General features: G+C 39.3%; 1 protein-coding gene across 1 annotated transcript; it reads left to right on the plus strand.

Moving 5' to 3' along the window:
• The first annotated feature begins 5,747 nt into the window (after positions 1–5,747).
• LOC115776398 (golgin subfamily A member 6-like protein 1) lies at positions 5,748–7,325 on the plus strand. The gene has a single exon (XM_030724065.1). The coding sequence runs from the start codon at positions 5,951–5,953 to the stop codon at positions 7,037–7,039; it is 1,089 nt and encodes a 362-aa protein (XP_030579925.1). The 5' UTR covers positions 5,748–5,950; the 3' UTR covers positions 7,040–7,325.
• The last annotated feature ends 3,330 nt before the right edge of the window (positions 7,326–10,655 follow it).

A 10,655-nucleotide genomic window follows, 5' to 3' on the forward strand; every position in this document is an offset into this window, starting at 1 on the left:
AAAGGTACTGCAGTTTTGAATCATATTATTAGACAGTAAAATGTACAATGTAAAAATGTACAAAACAACAGACAATAAATGGTATGAAATCAGAGGTGGGCACGCTTTAAACAGTAATACATGAGCCCTGCCCTACAATTTGTTTATTTGTTTTGCCTAAGAGCCAAACTCACCACTTCTCTCTGCTATACAGACAGAAATAAGTGGACTGAATGTGGTAAAATGTTTGTAAATGACTTTTTGTGATCCCAGGATGTAAAACACAGCAGGAAAATGTCACTTTCACATAATTACTTGATGGGGGGGTCAGAGGAGAGGGTCAGGTGCTGATGGGACGCAGTGGCAGTAACTTGGATTGCTGTTCGGCAGGATGACGTCTAAATGGGCTCTAAGTGAAGACTGGTGTTTGTTTAGAAAAACAATCAAAGTATTTAGAGAATTTGACTGTTTCCATAATATGTGCTCTTTACCATCTATGAACGATAAGAATGTGTTTTATAAATTAAGCTAATCTAGGTGTGTTCCCAGCCAGGTGTGCCTACAGTATGTTGTTTTAATAGGCCAATGGAGGGTTAATACAACCAAATAGCCACTAAATTTCACTCTGCAGAGTTACTACTGATCAAAAACTCCGCAAGGTACATTAAGAACAGCTGAGGGGCTGCTCGCAGGAGCCATCGAGATGGTATTCATTTAAATAAATGCTATATTTAAATAAAAGGCACAAGATTATAATTTCTGACACATTATTCCTTATTCACATTCATGATTTGTATATACAGAATCAGTATGTATACAGTATATGGACATTACATCATAAATCTGCATTTATGTGCTTGACAGGAAGTTAATGCAACAAGAGATCAAAACTGAATTTGCAAGACCCAGTTTCCTCAGGTTTTGATGCAATAAATAATTGAAATACAGAATATTTTTTAATAACAAGAGGTGGGAAATAATTCAAATGAAATTAATTGGAAGGTTTCATTGACAGTTATAAAAAATAAATAAGTGAAACAAACATAAGAAAAAGAATGAAATGGAAAAACACAAATAAACGGGAATGAATATGAATATAATGAGATGAGTAATAACTGAACTTTTAAGAGATTGTCTGATTCTTGCTTCTTGTGTATAGAGGAAGTCTGATTTTAACTTAACTGTTAACATCCCATAGTTTTATCTTGACAACTGAAAGTTCAAACCTTTTTCTTTAATAAGTCAGATATGTAGATATTTTTTTATTTTATAACTTAAAGAGCTGACACGTTCACTATATCAAAGTGACATATTTCTGACACATCACAAGATCTTGGTAGTTTTGTATCTTTAATTTAATGATAAAGTGACATTTGTAGAAATTCTTTGCAATGTAAAAAGCTCAGCAGTCTAAATAAAAACGCATTTTATTTTAAGTAAGGACACAATGTGGGATAATTCAAATGAAATGAAAAACAGAACTAAATAGCATCAGCTTTGTCACAAGTGCTTTATAATTTTTTTTATGGACTTCCTAAATTTCGCCACTAGAGGGAGCCACAGATCAAATTTGCTGTCACAAAATCAACATAACTAGTTTTTACTATACAACAACGACTGCATGCGTGATGTAAAACATATCTCTGTGTGAACTGTGGATGAATGCAATTCAAGTCAATTTTATTTATGTATTCAGATATATAATTTAATTCAATCCAATTTTATTTATATAGCGCCGAATTCATCCCTTTCTTTTTTCCCATAGTTAATATTCTTTTGTGAAAATAATGAGTGAGATCTGTGAGAGCCTAACTTGGTCTGAAGAATGCATAAGCCTTTTTTTTTAAATAATTCTCTTAGCACATGCTAACATTATAAAGATATAAACTATGTATTTAAAAGAGCAGAAGGAAAGATCTCAGCGATGATAAAATGATAATAAAAATGACATGTCAGTGACTGTGTTATTGTGAAGAGACTGAAGAGAGCAGATCAACTCATTTTTGTTCCTTCTGCACTGATGGTCTGACTGACTTTTGTTTACCACGTAGACAAAGTGCGTATGAGCGTAGGCCCTGGAGACATTAAGTGCCTTAAGACTGTTTTTGTTTTGTTTTTTTTAAATTTGCACAATTATTGCTTTTAAAAGGTCTTACTAAAGGGAATATTCCTATTTAAACAATACAGCAACAAACAATCACAAAAATATTTCTATTCATTTTCAGACTTTTGTATTTATTAATTAATCTTGAATTTAAACATCATCACTGGTTGGAAAGAACGTTATTTGGATCAGTGGGTGTCAGGTGGAAGAATCAAAATGAATCCGTGAAAACAAAAGAAGGACGAGGTTTCATCTTCCTTCTGTTTCCAGGTGAGGTTCTGGTGATTGGTTCAGATCTTCCAATCATCGCTGCTCCAGGTGATGATGTGATCCTGCCGTGCCACCTGGAGCACGTGTTTGATGTTCGGGGTCTGATGATGGAATGGTCCTGAAGCCCGACCCATCAGACCGGCTGAGCCAAGTGGAATAGGTTCACCTGTACAGGGACAGGAAGGAGGTCCCCGACATGATGCTGGCATCGTACTTCAGGAGGACAGAGCTGTTCATCAACGACCTGAAACGCGGGAACATTTCACTGAAGGTCCTGAAGATCCTGAAGATCCTGAAGGAAGACAGTGGCAGATACAGATGATTCATCCTGAAGCTGGGGAGCAGAGTGAAGGCCGCCATCGTTCAACTCGTACTTGGTGAGATTTTTTTCATGTTGTTTATAAATTTAAGATCAAATTGAAGACTCTGTTTTTTGTTTGTTTGTTTGTTTGTTTTTTGCTTTTGTTTTTTACAATTTCAAACAATTTTCAAACTTCCGAGCTCATTTTATCAACAGACTTTGAGTCTTTGTTGCTTTTAGATCCAAATTAGACTAAAACCTCAATGCTGGAGACACCGCTGAATCCCAGAATCCTCCAAAATCCAGATCCTTGATTTATGAGTCAAAGATACTGTGAGAAAACAGTCCAACTTTTCTTGGGATCATCTCTGTTTTGAGTTTTGTGCATTTGTGATGACCCTTTTTTACTACATCAGCAGGTCGGTCCAGGGCCTCTGTGGTCGTTGCCTTCAGTCGCTGCTCTAGCCGCATATTTCTCTCACTGCCTTTGTAAGAGAGTAAGAGAGAAACAAACAAACACAAACATGTTGTTGCTTCTTGTGCAGTCGCACTGACTCATTTATATATTTATTTTTTTAATAGAAGCATCCAGATGATTTATGAGACAAAAACAGATCTAGTGTGCCTTGCTCAAAGGAATGTTGAGTGTTAGATATTTCTCTTTCCTGGGTCTTCAGTCAGGTTGGGGACTCCAACCAGCAGCCACAGTGCAACACTCGGGCCCAGCAGTACTGAGATCCATCATAAGGTCACTTCTACAAAAGGATGTGAGTCTGATATGAAATCGAACTCTGACCCAGGCTGAAGACTTGAACCATCTCCATTTTATTTATAGAGCACATTTTCACACAAAGAATGTGAGTTGAAAATCAGAGCATTTAAACAGTAAATCAGAGAAAATCAGTTTTCAATCACAGTGAAGCCGAATCCAGCAAAGAAACAGGTCTGCAGTATGGATTTGTGAAGGACTTTGTCACATGGTGCAAGCGGAACCATCTAGAGCTCAACGTGACAAAGACAAAGGAACTGGTGGTGGACTTGAGGAAAGACAAGGCACCGGTGGCCCCTATGTCCATCGGGGGGGTCAGTGTGGACACCGTAGAGGACTACAAATATCTGGGAGTACACATTGACAACAAACTGGACTGGGCTAAGAACACTGATGCCCTATACAGGAAGGGCCAAAGTCGTCTCTATTTTCTGAGACGCCTGAGGTCCTTCAATATCTGCCGGACTACGCTCAGGATCTTCTATGAGTCTGTGGTGGCGAGTGCCATCCTCTATGCTGTTGCATGCTGGGGCAGCAGACTGAGGGCGGCAGACGCCAACAGACTCAATAAACTGATCCACAAAGCCAGTGATGTGGTGGGAGTGGAACTGGATTCGCTTATGGCAGTGTCGGAGAGGAGGATGCTGTCTAAGCTGCAGGCCATTATGAACAATGGCTCCCACCCACTCTACAACACAGTGATGGGACACAGGAGCACATTCAGTGCAAGACTCATCCCACCAAAATGCACCACAGAGCGCCACAGGAGGTCATTTCTACCTGTGGCCATCAGACTCTATAACTCCTCCCTTAATAGGTGACATTGTGGTTCATCAGTACCATTCATTTATCAGTATTCAATTGTACATAAAATTGTTTAAATTTCCATATACATTGTACATACACTATATACATTGTACATACACTTATACATTGTACAAAAAAGGACTGTGCATATATATATATATATAATGACACCTATTTAAAACATTTTTGCACTCACAAGTTTCATATGTGTATAGATAATTTGACTATATAATTTGTATATAGTCAAATTATCTCTTTAGTCTTTATATTTTTATGCCTTTAGTGTATGTTATTGTGTTTTTGGTTTACTCGTCTAAATGAAACGGTTGCAGCTGTAACAACAGAAATTTCCCTCTGGGATCAATAAAGTATTCTGATTCTGATTCTGATTTGAACATGGTCAAACCCTTTTGCTTTTTTCTGTCAGCCATTCTTGTACTTTGATCATGATTGCAAATGATTCCACACAGTCTAATGAGCAGGAGAGAACAAAGGTCAGGAAAAAAAAACATTTTAAATATGTTTAGAACTACAAATGAACTTTAGGAAATAACCTCATGACTTTAATGCTTTGGATAGACACACATTACATATTTAAATTTGGTCCCGTATTGTTTAATGGTAGAATATGAAATTAGAAAAGTCACTAAATCTAGCGACAAAGTCGCTAAGGTGCCAACACTGTGTATGTATGGTTCAGTATGTGTGTGTGTCTGTTTGTCACTGTCTGCCTGTGCCTGGATGTGTGTTTCTCTGTATGTTTTGTGTGTGTCAGGTGCCTGACCTTCATCAACTGAGACCAACAGTCCAACTTTGACCACATGCATGCTGTAGAGAAATCCACCAATCAGTTTAAAGTGTAATCTGCCAATCAGAATGCTCCTCTACATTAAAACCCACGACTGAACACAGCTGCCCAAAGCTATCAGCTGACATACAGTCACTCTGTGGCAAATACCTGTTAAATTCTCCTGGGGCACCTGTCAAACACGTACTTCTAAATCAAAGACCGTAGCTTCTTTCAAAATACTTTTTGGACTGTGAGTGTCTCCAGGATCTGTTCTACACACCACTGTGTTTTCTTGTATCCCTGAGTTCAAAAATGCGGCCATGGGAGCAGTGGGGTGGAAAAAAACATGAAACTTAAACTGGAACTGAAGAAAAACCATCAAAGATATTGAAAAGATAAATACAAGCTGAATAGTTTAATGTCTTGTCATTGTTTTAAAATTTGAATGGTTGAATAGTTTAATGTCTTGTCATTGTTTTAAAATTTGAATGGTGTCTGTAGCTGAAGATATGTGGAAGCAGTTAGAGTTGAAAGAGGGGGAGGTTGAATGAGCATTTGAATACTATCTGAACCAGCATTCAAATCCCCATTAAAAATGTCATGTGACCACCTCATTTGCATATGGAATGTTGACTCTGTCATGTGACCACCTCATTTGCATATGGAATGTTGACTCTGTCATGTAACCACTTCATGTGCAGATGGAATGTTGACTTTGTGACATCCCTCAAATCTTACGTTAGAGGCTTCAGTTTTATCCTTTGATCAGAAGCTTAAAGTAAGCCAGAGAACCTTCAAGTGAACATTTTCAGTCTAGAAATCGGTTTGTTTGCAGCTTTCATATTCGCAGCTCTCAAACGTTCAGCATCGGCTGAAAAACCATTTGGAAACATTTGGAAACTTTAGTGAGTCAGTGACTAAAGATTGCAAATGTCTCAGCACGCACGATCTCTCGACTGGGATGATCAGCCACATTTCTCACATGAGGCTGAATCCCTCACAAGTCCTGGAGAAGACCGGGAAGTTCCAAATCTGCAGTACCAGGTCAATATGCAGATTGCGTGTGATTACTGGGAAACGATGTTTAATCAAGCACAGGAGCGGATTATATACTTGATGCGAAAGAAGCAACAGCAAAGAGCTGAGTACAATGATTTGTGCTCCAGGCTCCAGGCATCAGAGAAACAAAATGAAAAGCAGCAGATGATGCTTGATGAAGCCCGGCGAAGACTTGCTGAAATTCTTGAGGAGAAGGACGAAGAGGAAGCCAGACACAAACAAACATTGGAAGAGAAGAAAGAGGAGGAAATAAAACACCAAGAGGTCCAATACAAGCTCAGTGAATTGGAAGCAGTGCATAAGGAGATGCAACACAAGCTTGAAGACGTTCAGGAAAAGAACAAAGTCTTGCAAGCAGAGCTTGATGACGCCCTGCAAAGGAATGGAGAATTGCTGAAAGAAAATGAACATCAGGAAGAAACGCTGAGAGAGACAGAGCATATTCTCCATGACTTTCAGAAGAAAAACACAGACCTGCGAGTGTTTTACAACCAACTCAAGGACAAAAGGGATGAATTAGAAGAAGAAAAGGAAGATCTGGAGAAGATATGTGGAGAGATGCAGTGCCGGATCCAACAAATGGTGACACAAAAAGCAGAATTGGAAAATCTCTGTGACAGTGTACTGCACCGAAACAGTGAAATGCGTGAGGAGATGCAAGAACAGTTGAAAACTCATGAAAAGATGCAGTGTACACTTCAGCAAGTGCTGAGGAGAAATCAGGAGTTTCAAGACATGTACGAGGCAAAGAAAGAACAGGACGAGAAATTTAAAGAAGTGCAAGAAAAGAATGGAGAACAGCAGGAAAAAATAGAAGAACTGGAAAAAAGGTGCAAAAAACTTGAGGAGCAGAATGCTCAAGGTATCAATGACCTGCACAACAGTATATTACAGCACAAAGAGCTGCAGGAACGCTGGCTAAAGAAGAAAAAGCGTTTCAAGTTTTTCTGGAATAACTAGACTGCCTCACCGTCCTCCACCTTTAGTCATCTCCTTCACTGTGACCTCTCCTCGCTGCCTTTCTCTCCTCTAGCCATCCTCTCCATCAGCTTCCTCAGTCCCCCTCCTTTTTCTTTTCCTTTCACCCCCCCCAGCTGGTCTCGGCAGATGGCTGCTCCTCCCTGAGCCTGGTTCTGCTGGAGGTTTCTTTCTGTTGGGAGTTTTTCCTCCCTACTATCGCCTAGTGCTTGCTCAGAGGGGATTGTTGGTGGCGTTCTCTTCTCTATCCCTTTCTTTTCACCCTTTCTCTCTTCCTTTCCCTTATCATCCCCAATCTGAAACACTGACTAATGAAATCTGGCAATAATAAAGGCATTGAAATGCCATCTAAAATTACTTCTGTTTGTGGATGTCTACTTTTTTCTCTTCGTTTACAGTCTGTGCAAAGCTAGACTAAATGCTTAGCACAAAAATATGAAAGTTGTAAAATATTTGTAGTGACCAAAAAGCATTTTTACAGTATGAAAATGATGATTATGCTAATCCTTATGAAAATGAAGGAGTGTGCTGTTCACTGGCCGTGAAAATCGTTTACATTTTCAAACATTTCTGGCCCCATTACATCTGTAAGTGTTTGTAAACAACAGTAAAGTATAAGGGTATCAAAATTTAGATCCTCTATAAGCACATGTGTTAAAAAAGCACTGAGGTGCAGAAAAAAGGGCTGGTATGACTTGTATGTGAATGATGCGTGTTGTTTAAAATGTTATAAAGGAACCAGAACCAGTCCATTTACCATCCACTGGATAATCATCAAATTATAAATGATTGAAGTCTTTGTCAAAGTGTTTAATCACTGTGCAGGGCTCCTGTATGGAAAACCTCTGTCTGTGTTTGCAGAGTGAACCATCATTGGATGCTGCTGCTAATAATTTCATCAACTTCATGGTTGTGTATATAGTGGGTGACAAATTAAAGGAAAAATGAGAAGAAGTGAATAAATGTGTTAAGAACTCTCTCCAGCAAAACACATCAAATCATGAAGAAAAGACTGCATCACATAAATTAACAGTAATATCCATCATGCTTTATTGTTATCAATTATTTAGAATAATAAAATATAATACAGGGAAATGGCATTACTGTGGCGAAATGGTTTAAGGAGAGCCCCACCTGCAATATTCAGTATTTTATCCAAATATAAGTACATTTCCTGACCAATCAAGTCAAATGAATAGAGCACATTTAGGATAGAGTGCACAGTCAAAACCAGAGCCCTCCTGTGGAGATGTTTCAGTTTATCCTAATTAAAGAATTAAAGAACTTGAGTTTTTCACTCCTACATTCATCAGTTGCTACACTTTGTCAAATGTTTATCAAGTAGAGCAGATTTGGCAATGTGAAAGTGCCCGAGGGCCAACAGTGCCTGAAGACATTTTTTTAAAAGAATACAAAAATGCATATAAATATTCTGTTAAGCTCCGTTAAACCTGGACACAGATGCAGAGCACGGTGGTAACGTTAAAGGCATCTTTATTGTCACCCAACAGTCTTTGTGGAAAGTTTAGGTTGTGACTGAGGCGGCAGTCACCACACGTCTCTCTCACGCTCTCTCTTCTTTCTCGCTCCACTGCAAGTGCACGTCAAGTCTCTGAATCAGAGTCGGCTGCTGGCAGGTTGAAATTGGGAGAGACACAGGTAAGTTGCCAACAACACAATACTCCAAAATAATAAGAGGGTTTATAGGAGCCGAGCTTGCAGTACCACTTGCCGTGCAACAATCTGGTGTTATCCTGGGAGAAGCTCCAGGCTTTTATGATTCAGGTTTAATCACCACAACAGCCCACAGGTGAGTGATTAGGTGCAGGATCAAGACCCTTGAGGCGGAGACCCCTTTCCTGATTCCACCTCTGAAACACAAAACAAGATCCACACACACACACACACACACACACACGCACACACACAGGAAGGTTCCAGGGAACCATGAACCCTGACATATTGTTTCTTTTTTTACTTTAATTTCCATGCAGCAAACAAAGGTGAAGTAACCAAATGTGGAGCATAAAGCTCTAAGTTTCCAGCAGAAATTTAAAACATACAGAAACTGTAAAATGCTGCTGTGCAATTCTGATAACAGAGCAACAGGTAAGTTCCTGACACTAATGCCTGGCCCACGGGTGCAGGGCAGGTCTGGCTCCAGAGCAGTGGTAGACATGCGTAAAATATCACTCAGATGGGAGTCATTTAGTCTTGAGCTCAAGCGGTTCTTGTTTAAGTGAAGAACAGAGAAAATCTGCACACACAAACATGGAGCCAAACAAGCTGAACATTTTCTTTGCAGATGTTCATCTCTGGAAACTTGATCTCATCAGCTGGCAGTGCTTGGTGCCAAAGTGAAGTGGAGGATTTCATGTGTTGAAATGCATTCTTGAAACCAAAGATGCCTTCATCTCCACTTTTTTGGTGGTTTCTGTGCTGAGCAGGAATGTGTGACCTGTTTGTGTAACACCAGGAGATAATTTATACTTCCTTTATTCACCTGTAGCTCGTAGCTGTGGCTGCTGTCAAATGCTGGAAGATCTGCTTGGAAAACCATCTGGTTAAGCTGATGCACTCTCCACCCCAACACCCTTTCATTAAAGAACTGAAGTTCAGCCTGTACCAGGATGAAGAGTAGGATTTATTACTGGAAGGTTTAATGTTCTCATTGATTTATATTTTACACCTGGCTGGTCAAGGCGAATGTGAATCTTTCAGTGAGGCTTCTAAGCGACCTCTGATGGACAAATTAAAGGGAGAAATCCTCCCTGATCATCTCCATGCTGACTGAAATGGATCGCTCTAAAATGAACTTGAACCGTGACTCAAGTTTGCAGGACTCCCTGTTTTATACTAACTTCAGTGCAGGAATGACGGCCTTTGGGACCACAGTTGAGTTCTCTTACTTCATTTGTTTTTTCTTCCTCTGTCTTTTGAGTCAATTATATCTTATTCAGTGGTGTAGTCTACATTTTTGTAGTGGGTATACTGTGCAATGTACTCGACAATTTATTTTGATTTTTAAGCATATTTAACATTGTAAAATTTCTCCGATGCTTACATTGGGCTGGTCTTGTTTCACTCAGATCTCTGTAGTGGTTTTGTTAGCCATCACTGAACTGAGCATCTGCTCATCTTGATTTGTGAACATTTCAGCTGCAGCATTTTGAGGATGTGTTGGGGCTGTGAGACATTCCTACAGGGATTCATGGTGATGGTGGAGAAATATTCTCAGTGCAGCGCTCTGAAAATGGTTTTGGAGAATAACATTTTTTAACCTTCATCTCAACAGGATTCTCACATTTTGTCTTAGTTCAGCTTTTGTCCCTGTGGGAGCATTATTTGAAATGACAGTCTGCAGGAAAACTAAGAGGGAAAGAAATCTGTGGAGAATTTAACAGAAGATTGCTTGGTGGCTGTACTGAATATGGTACACACTAATGGTTTGGGCCTTTAACGGGCTACAGTTGAATTTACTAAAGAGGTGCAGTGAAAAGTGAAGTGCACAGTTAGTTTGGTGGCTCATTCCATGGAAAAATAAATATGTCATGTCTTTTTATTCTAATAGCTCATGACATTCAAAACTCCAGTATCT

The sequence above is a fragment of the Archocentrus centrarchus genome, unplaced genomic scaffold (assembly GCF_007364275.1).
Source record: "Archocentrus centrarchus isolate MPI-CPG fArcCen1 unplaced genomic scaffold, fArcCen1 scaffold_30_ctg1, whole genome shotgun sequence".
Lineage (NCBI taxonomy): Eukaryota > Metazoa > Chordata > Actinopteri > Cichliformes > Cichlidae > Archocentrus > Archocentrus centrarchus.

Bases quoted from the DNA above. Each gene is read 5' to 3' on its own strand.
- LOC115776398 (XM_030724065.1), top strand. From the start codon at position 5,951: ATGTCTCAGCACGCACGATCTCTCGACTGGGATGATCAGCCACATTTC.